This window comes from Saccharomycodes ludwigii, chromosome VII, assembly GCF_020623625.1.
Source record: "Saccharomycodes ludwigii strain NBRC 1722 chromosome VII, whole genome shotgun sequence".
NCBI classification, from domain to species: Eukaryota; Fungi; Ascomycota; class Saccharomycetes; order Saccharomycodales; family Saccharomycodaceae; genus Saccharomycodes; species Saccharomycodes ludwigii.
In genome coordinates this window covers 453,081-472,609 of record NC_060206.1, presented here as the reverse complement: position 1 = coordinate 472,609, position 19,529 = coordinate 453,081, and the positions used below count along the sequence as shown (strand labels likewise).

The 19,529-nt window shown below is 31.8% G+C and overlaps 9 protein-coding genes across 9 annotated transcripts; 5 read left to right on the top strand and 4 right to left on the bottom strand.

Moving 5' to 3' along the window:
• Positions 1–37: 37 nt before the first annotated feature.
• On the bottom strand, positions 38–3,661 carry PRP22 (DEAH-box ATP-dependent RNA helicase PRP22; the record flags this gene model as incomplete). Its single annotated transcript, XM_046081140.1, has 1 exon — positions 38–3,661. One exon carries the CDS (start codon positions 3,659–3,661, stop codon positions 38–40), a length of 3,624 nt encoding a protein of 1,207 aa, XP_045932789.1.
• Positions 3,662–4,211: 550 nt separating this feature from the next.
• PRE1 (proteasome core particle subunit beta 4) lies at positions 4,212–4,796 on the bottom strand (the record flags this gene model as incomplete). The annotated part of the gene is made up of 1 exon (XM_046081139.1): positions 4,212–4,796. One exon carries the CDS (start codon positions 4,794–4,796, stop codon positions 4,212–4,214), a length of 585 nt encoding a protein of 194 aa, XP_045932788.1.
• Positions 4,797–5,372: 576 nt separating this feature from the next.
• PRI1 (DNA primase subunit PRI1) lies at positions 5,373–6,656 on the top strand (the record flags this gene model as incomplete). Its single annotated transcript, XM_046081138.1, has 1 exon — positions 5,373–6,656. One exon carries the CDS (start codon positions 5,373–5,375, stop codon positions 6,654–6,656), a length of 1,284 nt encoding a protein of 427 aa, XP_045932787.1.
• Positions 6,657–6,854: 198 nt separating this feature from the next.
• On the bottom strand, positions 6,855–8,519 carry MDM38 (ribosome-binding protein MDM38; the record flags this gene model as incomplete). Its single annotated transcript, XM_046081137.1, has 1 exon — positions 6,855–8,519. The coding sequence occupies one exon, from the start codon at positions 8,517–8,519 to the stop codon at positions 6,855–6,857; it is 1,665 nt and encodes a 554-aa protein (XP_045932786.1).
• A 943-nt stretch (positions 8,520–9,462) lies between these two features.
• On the top strand, positions 9,463–10,197 carry VLD1 (Vld1p; the record flags this gene model as incomplete). The annotated part of the gene is made up of 1 exon (XM_046076929.1): positions 9,463–10,197. One exon carries the CDS (start codon positions 9,463–9,465, stop codon positions 10,195–10,197), a length of 735 nt encoding a protein of 244 aa, XP_045932785.1.
• A 304-nt stretch (positions 10,198–10,501) lies between these two features.
• Positions 10,502–11,272, top strand: RPR2 (ribonuclease P protein subunit RPR2; the record flags this gene model as incomplete). The annotated part of the gene is made up of 1 exon (XM_046081136.1): positions 10,502–11,272. The coding sequence occupies one exon, from the start codon at positions 10,502–10,504 to the stop codon at positions 11,270–11,272; it is 771 nt and encodes a 256-aa protein (XP_045932784.1).
• Positions 11,273–11,353: 81 nt separating this feature from the next.
• MIM1 (Mim1p) lies at positions 11,354–11,839 on the bottom strand (the record flags this gene model as incomplete). Its single annotated transcript, XM_046081135.1, has 1 exon — positions 11,354–11,839. One exon carries the CDS (start codon positions 11,837–11,839, stop codon positions 11,354–11,356), a length of 486 nt encoding a protein of 161 aa, XP_045932783.1.
• Positions 11,840–13,083: 1,244 nt separating this feature from the next.
• On the top strand, positions 13,084–13,851 carry PRE6 (proteasome core particle subunit alpha 4; the record flags this gene model as incomplete). Its single annotated transcript, XM_046081134.1, has 1 exon — positions 13,084–13,851. The coding sequence occupies one exon, from the start codon at positions 13,084–13,086 to the stop codon at positions 13,849–13,851; it is 768 nt and encodes a 255-aa protein (XP_045932782.1).
• A 929-nt stretch (positions 13,852–14,780) lies between these two features.
• Positions 14,781–19,502, top strand: SCDLUD_005187 (uncharacterized protein; the record flags this gene model as incomplete). Its single annotated transcript, XM_046081133.1, has 1 exon — positions 14,781–19,502. One exon carries the CDS (start codon positions 14,781–14,783, stop codon positions 19,500–19,502), a length of 4,722 nt encoding a protein of 1,573 aa, XP_045932781.1.
• Positions 19,503–19,529: the final 27 nt, after the last annotated feature.

Here is a 19,529-nt window from a genome sequence, read left to right as displayed (position 1 = left end):
TCTATACTTAATTGTTTGATTAGACCTCAAAATGTTGCTACTTTCTTTGTTTATGACCCAATACGTCTCCCTTACTTTTCAATTTAGAAGTTAATCTCCAACGGTCATCTATCCTTTTATCTTTACCACCAAACATGCCCCTCAATGGCTCAATCTTAACTCTCTTTTTACTTCTCTCATCAGCAGCTTTATAAAAATGTGGTGCACATTCTAATAACCATTTAGGTTCTATTACGGTAATAATCGACATATACTCTCTCGTGGTCATCATTAGATTATTATATAAAAGATATTCATATTCTTTCCCAAACAACGTACTAGTTGGATGAATGGCAACTTCAGTGTTATCAACAATAGTCTTATAAGTTGAGCCATCCGCCCTTTTAGAACAATTTCTAAAAAATCCTGCCACTAAAGATCTTCTGATATTGTCCACCTGTCCACCACAACTTATGACAGATAGATTCAACTTGTGGAAAATTTTCAAAAGTTGCAAATATACATCATGCGCTCTTTTCAAGTGTCTTTCATGTAGATAATTATCATTGCACCATTTTTTAGATATATGCAAGTTTAGTCTCCACTTTCTATACACATTCAATAAAGTTAAATGGTCGCCGTAGACATGCACAAATTGTGCTCTTTTCCTATCTGCCTCAGACTTGTGATCCTTGGGTCTGTAAAATATATTTTGGACAGAAAGCATGGATATAATAATCATAATTTCTTCGCTGCAATTATAGACCATTGCGGATGCTAATAAACTTCTAGATAGTTCAGGATCCATGGGGAATTGTGCCATTTTATGACCTAGTTCTGTCAACCCGCCCTTTTCATCTAGTGCCTGTAGATGATACAACTCTTCCAATGCATAAATTATCGCAGTTTTAGGTGGTGGATCCATAAATTCAAAATTGATCAAGTCATCAATACCAATAGTTTTTAACATTAAAACAGTGTTAGATAAATTTTGTCTTTGTATTTCAGGAATAGCCGTAGGCAACATTTCATTGTAAAATGCGGTTTCGGTGTATAATCTATAGCATTTTCCAGGCCCAGTCCTACCAGCCCTACCCTTTCTTTGGTTGGCTTGTGCTTGTGAGATTGGGGTAACGATCAACTGTTCCATACCTATTCTGGGGTTATAAGTATTGATTTTAGAAAATCCTGGATCAACAACGTAATAAATCCCATCTATTGTGATGGAGGTTTCTGCAATGTTTGTAGCAAAAATTACCTTTCTTGAGCCCGGAGGTGTCGGCTCAAAAATTTTACTCTGTATTTCATTAGGTAGTGCAGAATAGACTGGTAAGATTATTAGTTTTTTATCTAGAACGGCTTCTAGCTTGGTAAAACGTTCATAGAGTATTTCACAACAAGTATCGATCTCCTCTTGCCCAGTCAAAAATACCAATATGTCGCCCTCAGGTTCATTGATGTGAATGTTCATTACTGTATCCAAGGAACTTTCGATGTAATCTATTTGTGGGGTTTTAGAGTACATCACCTCCACAGGGAAAGTTTTACCTGGAATTTTTACAATGGGACAATCATTAAAATAATTGGAAAACTTTTCCGAGTCTAATGTAGCTGATGTGATAATAATTTTCAAATCATGGGGTCTTTCTTTAGCGGCTCTTTTTAATAAAGCAAATAAGACGTCTGTGGCAACAGTTCTCTCATGCGCTTCATCTAGTAATATAACAGAATAATTTTGCAACAAAGGATCTATTGTAGCCTCCCTCTGCAACATACCATCGGTCATATATTTTATTCGTGTTCTATTGCTGGTCTCATCTTCGAACCTGATGGTGTAGCCAACTTCTTCACCAACAAAACAATCCATTTCTTCAGCTACTCTTTTAGCCACAGATATGGCAGCAACTCTACGAGGTTGAGTACAACCTATCACTTTACCATTAACGGCGAACCCGTCTTCATATAAATACTGTGTTATTTGTGTAGTTTTACCAGAACCTGTTTCACCAATAATAATTAAAAATTGATTTTCTATTATGGACTTTATTAGTTCTTGTCTCATCTTATAGACGGGTAAACTTTTCCTTTGTTCTTGTATACTTAAATTTGTATGTCTCCCATACTCTATATGTTCTTTTAACCGTTTTCTTTCCCAAGCAGTCAATGCCAGCTGCTTCCTCTTAAATTCTTGCCTAGATTCCTTCATAGATACTGGTTGTAAACGTACATTATTATTATTATTATTACTACTGATATTGTTGTTATTATTATTAGAAGCTGGGTCGTGTAAATTTCTTCCCCTGATAACTTCAGACTCCACTTCCTTTCTTTTATTAAACTTTTCATCTCTGTGCTCATTCATTAACCTCGATCCATTAATTGCATTTCTATTTAAGGAACCTCTTGGAACTTTAACTAGCTTTGTCATAGCTTGTTTATAACCAGCGTTATTACCAACTTTTAAGTCTTTACTTGCCTTGAGAAATTTTGGTTTCCCATTCTTATTCATTATAATATCCATATCTTCTTCCTCAGGCATTTCCTCTTCCTGATAGCTACGAGATAGCTTAGAACTGGCTTTATTAATCTGACCATGCTCATTAGTTGATCTTTTAGCATTGATGGTAGCAGTTGATAAACTTTGTTTCCTCTTTTCCATTTTCAAGTATTCTTGATATTCAGGGTAATCTTCAAGTTTGGATACACCACTAGAAATTAATTGCCTAATTTCCCATCGTTCAGGCGATGTTAATGTCCTTCTAGGAGCTTCATTATTTACATGGGCTTTCTCGCCATAAACATTGGTACTTGTGCGGTTAAGAGCTCGGCCCCTTTTTAAATTATCGACATTATTGAAATTGTCGATCTCGATAAGCTCCCCTGTTTTTTGGTTAACATTCTTCATACTTAAAGATATTTTGCCATTATTTTGTAATTTGATAATTTGGACATACACTGGCTCATTAATTCTGAGGTCTTGTGAAGTTGAAGAAGATACAGATATTTCATTATTATGACATAAACCTTCAACATTTTCCTCTCTAGTCCCTAATATTTCAATGAAATAACCAAATTTTGTTCGTGCTTTGATAATCCCTTTGTAAACATTGTTTAAAATTGGTGACAAGTCCTGAACACCGTTTGCTATCTTAACAGCAGCGCTATTTGTATTTTTTAGTAACATAGCAGTAGAAGAGTGGTTATTTTTATTTTCTTTGATTTCAGTAAAGGAACCTTTATTATTGGATGTTAGAATCTGATATATATCCGATATTATTGCATCACTTAATCCAAATTGTCTTAATTTTTCAGCAAACAAACTTATATCGCCGTTTTCATTGCTCCTTTCCATTTTAGCATATATGTCATATATGAAGTTACTCATGGTTTCTAAATCGGCTGGTCCGATTTCATTACTATTTTTAAACACTTTTTTAAGAATAACGATTAGGCTGGTTTGTTTCAGTTGCTTGTGTTGGGTTGAGTTATAATAATTTTTAATTATGTAATATAATTTCATACTTGTTGGTTTATCTATATCCAGGGAATTCAATTCTTTTATAAAAAATTGTATGTCTTGACCAGTGGACTTTTCAAAGATGTCTATAATAAAATCGGACACCACCTCATCTTTAATTTTGAGTACATCAAGGATTTGTTTGCAAAGTGGCAGCGTTGACATTGTTGTTTAAGAATATTGGATACAAGTGATCGCTTCTTTCCAATATGGCTTTGAATAGGAAATTCTATGCTTTTTGGCAATTGATTTATGAATAATCTCTTTCATTATATAAGCAATTTATCAATATGTTGATATTTTCAAGATGAATTTGAAAAGAGCATATTTGAAAGGGAGGGAAAAAAAAAAAAAAAAAAAAAAAATGATGATCGAATTTTTTTTTTATTTTATTTTGTCTTCGCCGCTCATTTTGGGATTCTTTTAATTTCCAAACAAAATCAAATTTCAAATAAAATAAACTCTTTTACAATCTGGATCTGCAAGATTGGTTTGAGATTATTAGGGGAAAAATAAGAAAAAGAAATTAGTATGAACGCTAGTTCACACACCCCCCCACTGCCTTCCTTTCCCTGTTTTTTTTTTTTTTTTTTAATTGATATATTGGTTTATAGGCAATGTAAAATTCACTATTTGGTAATGATATAAAAATCAAATAATCAATATATATATATATATATTACAGAAAATAAAAAGGAAAGGAAATAGTTAATAACTATAAATCAACAAATCTAACACCATCTTTATCAACAACTTTGACATAAACACCTTTAAAATCCATAGGCATTCTTTTATTTAGTTCTTCCAAGCATAACCTTAGCAAATGTAAACCACTTTCTAAATCCATATCTGGTCTATAATGATGATCTAATAAGGAAAACGTGTAAAACCCAGAGTAACCGTGAGCTGCATATGGTAGTTCTACTTTGGTACCTAAATAATCAATCTGATATAAGGATGGGTTATTAGTTTTAATGTCATATCCACCAAGTAATACATTAACTTGGTATGGTTTTCTGCTTCTTAAACTCTTGGCCAATTCGCTTCTGACAAAACTTGCCACAGCTGGTGGGGATAATTCATAATTTTCTCTAATCGAAGATAGCTGAATGTTTGCTTGGATGTATTCTGCGAATTGTACTGTATCACCAGCCTCACCACTAAAACTCATTAATATATGTGGCGATAGTTCTCTCGTTTTATCATCGGAATCTTTCAAAATAGTGATACCTCTAGTGACTGCTTTAGAGGAAGCTAATATGACACAATCATTTAGCTTTATACCTAATATAATATCCATAGTGTGTTTTATGCTGGGACTAAGTTTTATTTCTGATTTACTTTTGGAGGAAGAGAAGAATTGCTATTTAATTCAAGCACTTGTTAGGAAAGACAGAGAGAGAGAGAGAGAGAGAGAAAGAAAGAAGAAAAAAAGGATAATTTAAAGGATAATTTAAAAAAGAGTGGCAAAATATTTTCCAAACTAATTTAGAAGATTTGCCTCTTTGCATTAAAAAGGCTTTTTTATTATTATTATTATTATTTTTTTTTTTTTTTGTGCTTTTATACGAATTAAAATGGTTTGTTCCTTTTCCTCAATAACCTCGCACAATATATTTTCAACTATTTTCTATTTAATCTAACAATGTCCGAACGATACAGGACAAACAGTAGCCGGTTATTTAATTCCCGTTTATTTCTTATTGGGTATTTCCAATTTTTATTTATTCAAAATCATTCAAAATTGTTCAAAAACCAATAATTATTATTACTACTACCACCATTTTTGTTTATTTGTTTGTTAGATAACTTGCATTGTATAAAGTAGTGCTAAATTCACCACATACCAATAATCATAGAAAGAGAGAAAAAAGTAATGACTTCAATACTACCGCCTAGCAGTTCGGATATGGAATATTATTATCAATATATGTATCCTTTTAAATCCATTTTCCAATGGTTAAGTCATTCTTTTATAGAAAGCCAACCTGATATTGCCAATAGAGAATTTGCCATGGCTTTCAGGTCTGGTGCTTACAAAAGATATAATTCTTATAACACAATTGCAGATTTTAAAAACGGAATAATTAAGGGTAATCCAGATAGATTTGAAATTGGTGCCGTTTACAGTAAACCACCTGCTAAAAAAGACGCAATTTTGAAAACTGACTTAATTCCTTTACAAAAAGAATTGGTTTTTGATATCGATATGGATGACTACGACGATTATAGAACTTGTTGTTCAGGTGCCCAAGTGTGTGAGAAATGCTGGAAATTCATTACCTTGGCTATTAGAATCATAAATGTTGCACTTGTCGAAGATTTTGGATTTAAAGACATATTTTGGATTTTCTCTGGAAGGAGAGGTGCTCACTGTTGGTGCAGTGACAGAAGAGCACGTAAATTGACTGATCTGCAAAGAAGAAACATTTTAGATTACTTAAATATCATTAGAGATAGACACGTGGAGAAGAAACTAAGTTTGATGAGACCGTTATATCCACACATGCAACGCTCTTTGGAATTTCTAAAACCTTTTTTTGTGGATATTATACTAAAAGAACAAAACCCGTGGGAAGATGATAAGGCAGCAATTGAATGTTTGTTACTTGGCGGAATATATGATAAAAACCTAATTGAGCTATGTAAAAAATTCTGGCTGGATAACCCTGGTAGATCCAGTGAACAAAAATGGACTGACATTGATTATTTGGCAACTAATAAGCTAGCCTATGGTAAAAAACCAGACTTTTTGGAAAAGTTGCGTCAATGTAAAGAAGATTTAATTCTAAAAACTTTATATCCAAAACTAGATATTGAGGTTACTAAGCAAACTATTCATTTGTTAAAAGCGCCATTTTGTATTCATCCAAGCACAGGTAACGTTTGTGTTCCTATTATGGTGATGCCGAACGATACTGATGAGGATGATAATCAAAGTTACCAAAGTGTAGAGATTGATTTTGATCCAACTAAAGCACCCAAACTAATTAGTCTGCAAAAACAAATGGAAGAAAATGGAAACAGACTTGAAAACACTGATTTACAACCGTATTTGGAAAAATTTGGTAGATTTGTACAAAAGTTTATACAGAATGAAATGCATGAGGATGCTACTACTAATGGGGATAAGAAAAGGTTTAGAGAAAATGATTGGTAACTAGTAATTAATGTATGCACAAATATAGTGACAGGAAGGAAGGGAGAATAAATTAATTTTCTTTTTTTTTTTTTTTTTTTTTTTTTTTTTTGTTTTGTTTTAATTTCTTCATACCATGTATATATACATAAACACATACATACATATATTTATATATATAACAAAAATAAATAAAATCCAGATCTAAACATTTATTTCTTAGTTCTTTTTCTTGGCGTCGTCTTCATCCAATTTGATGTCATCTTTAGCTTGTTCTTTTTCTTCTTTAACGGATCTTGATTTATCCTCTTCGTTTTCTTTTTTAATCAACTCTTCTTGCTCCTTCAATACTTTCAATTTAAATTCATTAGAATCGATACGTTTAGGTTCTTCTTCTTCTTCTTCCTCTTTTTCAACAGTTTCCTTTGGTTGTTCCTCTTCTTTCTTAGATTCCCCAGCATTAGCAGTGGCAGTGGCAGTCGTAGATCCAACATTTGCTGTGGAAATGGTTGCACTAGCAGCAGCGGTAGCAGTAGCAGTTTCCGGTTCTTCCTTCTTTTTGGCAGAAGACTTTTCTTCCGCCTCGGTAACATCTAATTTGGCGACATTGTAAACTGGATCTGGGATGGAACTCAAAACTTGTAAAATAGCGTCGTAATGTAAGCTTAACAATTTATCATAATTAGTATTTCCATTGAAAGTGGGTGGCTCCCAATGACCATAAACACTAGTACCGTTATCAGCAGCAGCAGAAGAAGAAGAAGATTTAGATTTGGTGGAATCAGAAATTTCCTTTGGCAAACCATCAAATGTGTAAATGCTGCTTAAAATTATCAAAACACCAGGTATTTTATCCTTCAACCTCAAAGTTAACCAAACTTTCAAATGATCAATCAAATCCTGTTTGGTAACGCCAAATGTTTTAATACCTCTAACAACACAAGCTTGATATAACTCGTCGGAACTCAAATTCTCTACACCTTCGAAGTCAATAGATAAATCATCTTCAATAATTTTTTTTAGATTAGATCTTATTTGATAACGTAGCATGTTATCAGTCCCAAAAGGCCTTAAAGACATATATTTAGCCATGGCTATTAACTGGGGTCTAGATAAATTATCCAAAACGGTGTCGTTTTTGAACATTTGCGCAACAGTTATAACCTCATCCTTATTGAAAACTTCAGCCACACCATTTTTGGGGGAATTCAACTTGGTGAAAAATTTGAAAAAAACCTTTCTTTTGTTTTCATCCAGGATATTGTCATACTCAATGAATTGTTGTTTTTTGGCATTTTCTTCAAATGTTTCTTTTAAAAATAATCTTGTTTTTGACCTAATATCAGCTAATTTCACAACTTTTTTTTTGCGATCTGAATCACTTTCATAGGTACTTGGCAATAAGTTGGGGAATAATTTCAAGGCAATTGGTAACAGCAACTCGGCAAAGGGGATGATGACAAATGCAGCAAATGGAAATAATCTAAAAACATCCTGAGAAGTTCTTCTTAATTGAGTGTGCTCTCTGCGTGACAATTCATGTCCGGTTAGATATTTTCCCAATAACTTTGAAGAAATTTTAATTTCATACCCTAATAATTTTGTACCGTTAACGTAATGTTTTATTTCGTGTTTGATTCTTTCCATGATTGGTTTCTTAGGTTTTTTGGCGGTGTTAGTGGTTGCGACATCTTTTTTATCGTTCTTGTTTGGATTGGTAGTGTTGGATGTTGTTGAATAAAACGATTTTGTTTTGTAGACAAAAGAAGCATTGAGTGGGCCAGCAGTACCGGTGGCATATGCTAATAATAATTTTTTACTATTGAAGTTACGGGATATTATCCTTGTGTTAACAATGGTTAACAGTCTCGGAGAAGTGTTCATGGTTTACTATTGGTTTTTATCCCCAGCTAGTATGTATATATGTATATATAGATAGATATTTTTTGTGATTATTGTTATTATTATTATTATAAGTGATTGTAGAGATTATTCAATGGAAAAGATCAATAAAGATTTTTTAAGTTTTAACGAATTGAAAGAAAGTGATGGACAAAAGAAGAAAGGAAAAAGTGAGAAAGGAGAAAGGAATTGTTAAAGTATGGAGCAAATATTATCGGAAATAAATGCTGTTTTGGGATGACCTTTTTATATTTTCCCAACCTTTTGACAAATAAAGTTAAATTGAATAAGATCTACAATTTTTCTCTGTCTGTCTGTCTGTCTGTCTGTCTGTCTGTCTGTCTTTTTCTCTCTCTCTTGCGCTTTCCTTTAGCTTGTTTGTTTGCAATGCTTTTATTTTATTTTATTTTTATTTTTTTTTAAAAATTCATGCACGCCTTTTCCGGTCCCTTCTTCTTTCTTTTTTCCCCCCTTTTTTTTTTTTTATTTTGGCGTAATAATTTTTATTAATATTTTCGGCTAAAATTAGAAACAAAAAGAAAGAAAAAAACACATGCAGAACGATGTCTTTTTTCTTTTTCAAAATAAGCAGCGAATCAACTTTCATTATACATTCTCCATCGCTCTGTATTTACCACCAAGTCACATGACATAATACAACTCTATTTGTCCGAAAACGTAATCCATTCCTGGTGGTTCGGATCCATCGTTCTTATTTTTTTTATATTAATAATAATAATAATAATAATAATAATAATAATAATAATAAAAAAAAAAAAATTTATGCCCCACCGTAACTACCATATTAATAATGATTAATGATAATTGCTGTTGTTATTTGGACGTAATATCTACTTATCTTCGATCAAATACTCAGTTATATATACTTAAAATTCAATAAATAGCCAGATCATTAAAACAAACCATGGTTAATAATATTAATATACTGGAGAATAATGAAAACAAAAATAAATATTATTTAAACATACTATATGTCGTATTGTTGATACGATACTTAAAAGATCATTCTATTTTTAATATACTCATAGTACTATATCTAACAAATTTATTATGTTATACTTTACAATTAATAAATAGAGAAAAGGAAAACTTTATTGGGCAGCCATATAATTTTGCTCTTACTAATCACAATAGTAATTCCGATAGTAACAGCAACGGTAACGAGAATTATCATGGCTATTACGTTTTAAATACACTGGTCATGAAGTCAATATTACATATCCAAGCATGCTTACTATTGCAAATTGTTTTACTCATATTGTACAGAATTTTTATAACAAAAAATAATCATTATACAAACATTGGAGATGGAGACAACTCAAATTTTTTGAATTCTTACAAACGGGAAACTATACTTTTTGATCTTTTATCATATAACGGAGAAGAAGAAACTGGTAACATAATATTGCTTTTCATTAAAATTATTAGCATGGATATTTTGATTTTCTTAATTGAAATATTGATAATATATGAAAACTTGGTTGATTCGAGCCATTGGAATAAATTTATAGCTAGAAATTTGAACCAATTCGGTTTATACGTTGTTTTCAAACTAAATCCTACGCTAGGCTGGCAATATGTCAATAGTACGTGTGACAATGATGATTCTAATGAATATGATAGTTTAAGGATAGTTTGAATGTTATTTGTAAAGCCCTAAGTCAAAAATAGGTTTGATTTATTATTTTTATTATTATCACGCTTAGGGCTTTAAAAGATATATATATATTATTCGGTTTTTTTTTTTTTTTTTTTTTTTTTTTTTTTTTTTTTTTTTTCATTTTTAATGCAAGTCATTAAATACCATTATTACATATACATCTATATAAAGTTTCTAGCAGCTGATACATTTGACAGAGATAAATAAATAGTTAGATAGATAATCAAACTAAATTAACGAGGCGGTGAAAAATCTTGAGACGATAACTAATTGAGTAATTGTAATGGCCAAAAAGAATAATAACAATGGTAAAGACAACAAAAATAAAAACATCAATGTTAATTCTGATGGTTTAATATTAATTCCACCACCTAAATCATTGGCAGCATCAGAGGGTATCTTGACCACTAAAAGTGCTGATCATTATGGTAGAATTAATTATCTATTCCAATTATCTAATTTTATGAAATCCAAGGATATTATTATGCCAAATACTAGTTTCAAATCTACTTCAACAGTAACACCTACTAATATGAAGAACACTCATCTAAAAGATAATAATTCTAATAACGCTGATGTTCGTTTGAATGATATTTTAAGCTCTTTGTATAATTTGCAAATACCTAAGATTCAAACAAAAATGAAGCTACAATTATCACCCAACATGAAAAGACAGATTTGTCCTCTTTGTAGTGAACTATTAATACCTGGTTTGAGCTTAAAATTGAAAGTAGTCAATTGGAATCATGCTAAAATAAACAAACACAGAGCCCATGGGCCTACCACGAAAAGTTTTCTTAATGTAAAGAAACCCGGTAAAAAGAATCAGAAAAACAATGTTTTGTTATGGAAATGTACAAAATGTGGCAAGATAGTCAAAAAGTTTCCTATTGGTCAAGATTTATTTTATCAGCCATTTTATGAAAAAAATATCGTTAAATACATAAACGATATGGCTGAAGGAAATAATGAACTTAAACTTAAACGGGATGGCGAAGAAAGTAAGAAAAAAGAAGAAGGTGAGGGGGGGGAGGGGGAAAGAGTAAGTAAATAAACGAATAAGTGTTTTATTTTGTTCATTTACAATGTATAATATATAGATTAGTGTACCTAGGGCAAAAGTTTATACATATGTTCATAGAAACGCACTTTTAGAATTATCACTAAATTTACCTCCGTTTTTTCTATATTCAGGGTATAGTTTAAAATCACCACCAGTAACAGTAAATTTATTATTTCTTTTACCATTGTTTAAGGAAGTTGTTTTAAGAGCGTAGTTCTCTATAGTATTCCTTCTTACATATGGGAACCAGTTCATATTCCAACCAAGTTCATAAGCTGCTAATTCGCCAAAGCCTAGCATCAACCCGTTAATGAATGGTAAAAGTAAATTTATCGAAGTAGAAGTTAAAATTCTTAATATTGATGAAACTATAGTATTATATTTTGGTTTTGTTTCTTGATCTTTTTCATATTCAACAGCGACATCTTCTGGCATTTCTTCTACATTGTTGTTTAGCTGTTCTTCTGCTTGTGATAATGATTCGCCATTATTTGTAGCTGCCAATGTATCATTGATGAGTTCATTTGTTATATCATTACCAATTTGTTGTTCTGTCATTTTTATTTCTTTTTTTTTTCTTTTTTTTTTTTAATTCTTATTTTACTACTTTTCTAAGTATTCCTTTACCCTATTACTAATAATAAATTGCCATAGGATTGAAGCTTTTTTTTTTTTCCTATGTTACAAATTGTCGTTATTCAAATGCAAAGCTTTGTTGAATTCTTTTTTATGGGCATTTTTTGTGAAGGAAAAAAAAAAAAAAAAAAAAAAAAAAAAAAAAAGTGTTTTTGGATTGTTTATAATACTTTCTGTGTGTGATGTACAGATGTATACATTGGGAAAAACTATTATACATATTAAATGATATTTTTTTTTGCAAAGAAAATTTCATTGTTGATTCTGTGTTATTAACGGCAAATCGTAAGAAGAATTTGATGGTGCTAAGCGTACTGATACTAAAAGTACCCTCTTATATAAAAGAGGTTTATTAACTCAGATATGGAATCCATTGCAAGAAAGATAAAACATTGGAAATATAGTAATAACATCTAAAACTTTTTCATTCCGTTAAATTTTTATTACATCCAAATATAGTACAGTTAGCTTACTTATAAAAAGATATAATCAATCGCGCTTGAGAATGGGTGTGTTTTAGTTACTTGTTACCAGTTCTTATCTCAAAATTCCAACTATGTACGATAGGAGAGTATAAGTTTGTTTGTTGATTCTGATGGTAATATCGGCGATTGAAATAGAATAAACAAGTGTATGTACATTGACAATGGTGGTAACTACACCCTTGTTGCGTTTTTTTGATAATGAAAGAGAGGAAATATTATCTAATTCTATCAACGGTCAGCTTTTTCGATGTGATGGAATAAATAAAAATAAAAAAAATTGAACCTATTTCGGACCTGTGACTTGCATGATGGATTTTACTGGTGGGATGTTTCGGACATATAATAAAAGCATAATTCGGATATCGGAAAAAGTTAAAATATACTGCAGAAAAATGATGAAAAACAAAAAAAGATATTTCATTTTTTTTTCTGTAATTTTTTTTTTTTTCGTACAAATTTATAATCAGGTGGCAAATATAACCAAGATACAAGTTTTAATTATAAAGTTTTACTTTTAAACCTTTTCTGGCGGATGTTCCCTTTGAATATATAGATACGTAGATTTATCAGTTCTTTTTCTCTCACAATAAGCATTGTAAATAAATTAAAAATAATAACACTAGTAATAGTAATAAAAGAAAATTAATATACATATATATATATATATATAGTATACAAGTCATGAGCGGTTATGATAGAGCGTTGTCAATTTTTTCCCCAGATGGACATATTTTTCAAGTAGAATATGCGTCAGAAGCAGTTAAGAGAGGTACATGTTGTGTTGGTATCAAAGGTGCCAATTGCGTTGTATTAGGTTGCGAAAGAAGATCCACTTTGAAACTACAAGACCCTCGTATTACACCTAGTAAAATATCTAAGATCGATGATTTGGTGGTGCTATCTTTTTCAGGGCTAAATGCAGATAGCAGAATTCTAATTGAAAAGGCAAGAGTAGAAGCTCAATCACACAAATTGACTTTGGAAGATCCCGTTTCCATAGAATATCTAACTAGATATGTGGCCAATGTTCAACAAAAGTATACACAATCTGGGGGTGTTAGACCTTTTGGTGTTAGTACATTTATTGCTGGATTTGATCATAAAAATAGTACTAATGGGCCTAAATTATTCAAGACTGAACCCAGCGGGATCTATAGTGAGTGGGTGGCACATTCTATTGGTAGAAATTCTAAGACTGTTTGCGAGTTTTTGGAAAAAACTTATGATAAGTCAAACCCACCACAAAGTGTCGAGGAAAGTGTTAAGTTGACGGTTAAGAGCTTGTTGGAAGTTGTGCAAGCTGGTGCGAAAAATATTGAAATATGCGTTGTTAGTGATGACGACAAAGGAATACAAATTTTAGATAACGATGAAATCGATAAATATGTTCAGGAGATTGAGTCAGAAAAGGAACAGGAAAGAGAAGAAAAAAGGAAAAAAGAAACTTAACAAGCTGAATAGTAGTACTTTTTATTTGTATTTTGTCTAATTTTTATTTGTTTCTTTTTTTTTTTAGTATGTAATCACATAGTTTAAAATATCATGAGTTGCAAGATGTGGGACAGTAGGTTAGTAGTCACTGTGTACGAAAAGCTATTAAAAGATATGGACCAAAGGAAGTTGGGTGGGGTTTTAATTATTTTTGTTTCCTTTTTAATTACGAGTGGATTCGTCACATGATGAATAAGATTTTTTGCTTGTTTAGTTAAAGAGTACGAAGCCTTACTGCAACACCATACAGCTTGTGCCGCTATCGTAGATAGGACAGCAGAGGGGCAAGGGCTTTCTTTCTGCTTGTTCCTTTGCTTAGTGGGACCTGCAGATGGGTTTATGCAACGGTTTTACAGATTTTCTTTTTAGTGGTTTGCTTGTGCAGCTTTTCTTAAGTTTGTTTTTTTTTTGTACTGCTAAAAATAAAAATAATCCAAAACGTTTTGAAAAAAAAAAAAAAAAAAAAAAAATTAACTTTCCATGAAATTCTTTTTTTTTTTTTTGTAGTAGGCGGTAAAAATCTTATTTTAAAATCACCCAAGAAAAATATCTAAGAAAAATATCTAAGAAAAATATTAAAAAATAAAAAAAAAAAAAATTCAATTAAAAGACTTTGGCGGTTTTCTTTTTTTTTTTCTTTCTTCTTTTCTTTTTCTTTATTTTCTTTTCTTAACAACAGAACAAAAAATAAAAATAAAAACAAAAATAAAAAGAAAAAGAAAAAGAAAAAGGCAATAATATCTAAATATTTAGTTCAGCAAGGAAAGAATACCTACATACTCTTTCTAACCAAAGAGTGTTTGAAACGATAGAGAGGATTAAAAAAAAAAAAAAAAAAAATAGAAAATAAAAAGAAAATTGGTAAATAGTTATAGTCATATTCAAAAATGATAAATGAAATAGGACCTGGAGAAGTACAACATCTGTATCAGGAAGATAATAACACTTTTGTTGACGATGCTACTATTTCTTTTAAACAGACCACAATAAATCAAACATCTAGTACAGAAAACGGAGAATATGTTAGTGTAGACACTAAATTAAATTACATTATAAATAATATGCCCGTAATTCCAAATTTAGCGAATGCTACCACAAATACTAATGTTTTGCATGATATAAAAGAAGAAGAAGAGGAGGAGGAGGAAGATCCGAGTCTAACCGGTGAGTCTACAGGAGAAATACCTGGCCAGGAAGAAACTAAGCCAACAAAAAAATTGGAAGGAGAAAGAGATGAAGAAAATAACGAAATTCATCACAATTATTTTGGTAGTCCGGACCTTATAAATAAATCACTGGGCGATGATGATAACACGAATACTACAATTATAGATGATACAGTTATTCATAATGATTTTTATGGTGCTAGTAACAATGAAAACATTATACAAGAAATTGAAATCCAAGAACGCTTAGTGACAAATTCTCCCCCTTCAAATACAGCATATACCAATAATAATAATAATAATAATAATAATAATAATGATGACATTGAACACTCATCAATAAACAACAAAAAATACAATTCAGAAGAAGTCTTGAAACAGCCACGGGATATTAGTAGTGATAACAATAATGGTTCTATTATTAGTAACCCCCAGCAAATAAATATTGGAAGCGCTAATGAAATAACAAAGCAGAAACCTGCTGTGGATAATGAAATTAAGTTAAATGAATCTTCTCAAACAGTTCCCGATCTGAATACTTTTGCTAACGACATTCTGTTGCCTCCTTTGCCCAGTTCAAATAATGATGTCTCTCAATTGAAAAGTGATTATATTACTGCTTCTGTTTTGCCATCCAATAATAATAATAATAATAATAATAATAATAATAATAATAATAGTAATAACGCTGAAATAACATCCGTAAATAATACAAGCGCGTATATTAAACAAAAAAGACAAGATGATCTCACTGAATGCGATAACACCACAAATAACAGTGCAGCAACTGTATTATCAAATATCCCTGTCACTGCTACCGCTACAAGCACCCCAAATGACGCATATTTCCCGCTATATAATAATATTGGTTACCCATCAGCAATTGCTTCATCTTCTGTTAAAAGTACTGGTAGCATAACCAATAGTAATTTACCTGCTACTCTTAAAAGTCATATGTTGTTTCCCATCTCAGTTACTTCATCTCCTGTTCCTATCACAGATACAACAAATACTTCACCAGTGATCAATGTAGATTGTAGCAACAATACAACCAATACCAAACAGAATTATAGCAGAAGAAGCTCGATTACCAGCTCGGTTTCCAAGAAAAGTAACACTACATCAAATTCAACTAATCATTGCAGTAAGGGCCTAGCTGGCGGGGCTAATGCAAATGTCAATTCAGGCTTGTTCCAATTGCCCCCTATGATCCACCCAGATGCAGCTAATAACTACGTTGTAAGTAATAGCACATTTAACAGCGGCAACATCAGTAACAATACTAGTAATTATTATTACGCTGGAAATCGAAGCAGAAGTAATACAAATGCCACTTCTATAACTACTAGTACTGTTAGTACTCCTGTAAATGAGATTAATCCTAGTACTTTGGACTTAGATTTGATCAATGACAATGAAGAAAGTACTGACGAGCAACAAGGTAATTCGAGCGACAATACTAATAGCCAAGATTTGGATTTATCCAGTGCTTTAAAGATGTCATCTATTTTTCAATCGACCAGTTCGAATTTGAATGTAGAACTGGTACACACAGATTGCACCACTCTTCCTGTATACAATAATCCAACTAATGCACATGTCGCCCCGAATTTTGGCTCTAACAGCCCTTCTACCACCTCTTTACTTTCTCCTAAAATAACACTGAAGAGAAATTTTTCCAATCCATTGATTACTTCATCAGCAAATGGCCCAATGCCGACATTAGGTTCTTCACATTCATTCGCCAATAACGGTACCAATACAAATACACATATCAATATGGATAGTAATAGTAAAAGTTCTACTATTAAGAACACCATTACTGGAACTTTATCCGAGATTACCAAGTTGAGATCAAGAAGTAATAGTTCGCGATCAATGTGCAGTAATGGAACTGGCGATCATCATAGTATTGGACGTAATCGAACACCTACCACTTCTTCATCTATTAAACATAAGAGAATCTCTATACATTTCCCCAAGAATTGTATGGATGGTAATCCCACGGCTTTATCTCGTAATAGATCAATTAATGCTGCTGCTGCTGCTGCTAACACCCCCACTTCTAGTAATAATAATAATAATAATAATAATAATAATAATGGTGCTAGTAATGATGGACATGCTATTGTTTGTGAAGATGGAGTAACAACCTCCCAGGAAATTTTCTATTCACCTACAAATTCCCTTTATGATAATGATGAAGAATCTGATGCAGCAAATCTTGATTGTAGTGCCAATGATAACATCAAAAATAATGACCAGAAGCAGAAAAATAAATCTACATCAGTGTTAAGACCGCGATTGATTAAAAGAGCAAGTAGTGCACTATTAAAAAAAGCTTCGTTGGGTAAATTTAAGGATACCACGTCCAACGAAGTTTCCCCAGTTTTAACACAATCACCCCATTTTAGTACACCTACTACGAATACAACACCTAATAAGATTAATAGTGTAGAAGGGTTGACTTCTTCTTTTTCGAACATGAGTAACACTATTTCCAATACTTCAAGTCATAATCATAGTGATGATTGCGAAGAAGGTACTACTACTTATTCCGATAATTACGGTACCACTTTTGGCGACAATATTGGTTCGCCATTTAAAAATATGGTATTCACAAGTGCCGAAAATGATTATAATATTTATCATTATCCACTACCTCCTTCAAACAACATAGAAAATAATCAGCATGCTTTGAAAATCGCTGCACCAACTTCACTAACAACTAGACAAAGGTCGTTGAGCAAAAAGTTCAAAAATGGGTTTAGTAAAATTATTGGTGGTCACTATAATAGTAACGGCAACTGTAAAGAAGATGATAGCAATATACAAAAACAGTCAGTAGCAAGAAATATTTCGCCTACTACTCCGCCAGCCTTTCCCTATTTCCCTGAGAAAAAAAATGTGAGGGAAGCATCTGGTGATGACGGTGGCTACGGCTCTATACCCACTTCATTACCTAAGTCAAGAGCTAATAGCTTTGGTAATGGGAGAATTATTTTTTCTGGGACTGTGACCAATAAATATCAACCACCGCCATCACAGAAGGATTACTTTAGTTCACCAAGAAGATCATTGTCCTTAAAAAGTTTATCTTCCTCAACTACATCTTTAGCTTCTACCTTACACAGAAAAAGATCCAAAAAAAAGCCTAGTATCAAAAGATCATTGTCTAGCAGCATTGTTCCAAGTGGCAGTAATAACAGTGAGTACACCAGTAGTAAAAATAGTGGACTATTGAAATCTGTGTCTAGAAGTACCAGTTTCAGATCTGCTGCTAGCAACGTTAAATTGCAGCATGCTGATAGTTTCGTATCTGCGCAAATTTCACCTCTTCAACCAATAATAAATAATGGTGGTTACAATAATGATAATCTTGAATCTGTACATGCTGTTGGTATTAATACTCCTGTTATTACTGAGGCCGTTGATAAGTCGATGGTAAATTCAGAAAAAAATGGCATTGAAAATCGAAAGAATATGAGCAATATCTATACACGCAACCAGAATTTTAGTGTTAATGGTGGTATTACTAGTGAGAAGACTAATCGTGGTAGCATTAACAACAATAATGATAATAATAATAATAATAATAATGTAGGAGATACGGAATTATTGTTACGTAAAGACTCGAAAAATTTGTCTGGATGGAGTAAAGATGTTAGTAAAGAAGGTGATGGTGGTGATATTGAGATTGAAGTTGATTTAAACGCATTAACAAAAAATGCTCCAATAATTACAATCACTGGTAATAACCATTCTAAAAGTTTTAAGAAGAATTGTGCCGTTTGTCAGCGTAACGGTAGTTACGCGTGCCATCATACTCATGATGGCTATAATATCGTGAATGGGAAAAAATCGCAGGATTATAGATTAATGCATGACACAGCTCATGCCGATAACACTGGTAATCGGAAGGTATTGGCAACAAAAGGTAAAAGTATGGCTGTAGACGAACATATCTTTTCAAAGAATGGTTGTTATGTAAGAAACGGTGATAGCATTGGTAGTAATTATGGTGGTTTATATCATAATTCCGATGTTGGCAATAATTATGAAAGCAATATATATTTTGATAAATTTTACCAAGAGTTTAATAGAAAAAATGGGAATGTTTCTAACACCAGCAACAACAACAAAACTAATATAAACAATACTAGAGATACTCTTGGAAAGAAAAAAAATGGGAAGGGGCTTAAGGGTGCTGATGGGGACAAGAATAGTAAGAGTTGTAATAAAATTACTATAAGCTTAAAAGAATACATTGGGGTATTGATGAATTTACAGCGTGCTGAAGATGAAAAATTTGATACATTGGAAAGAAACTTTAAAAAGAATGGATGGGTATCTGAGAAGGAATTAAATGGACTAAAACAAAAAAGAGTTATTGTGAACAAAAACTGGGCTGATAGGATATCATTTTATCAAAACAAAATTTGAAAATTCAATAATTGAAAAAAAAAAAAA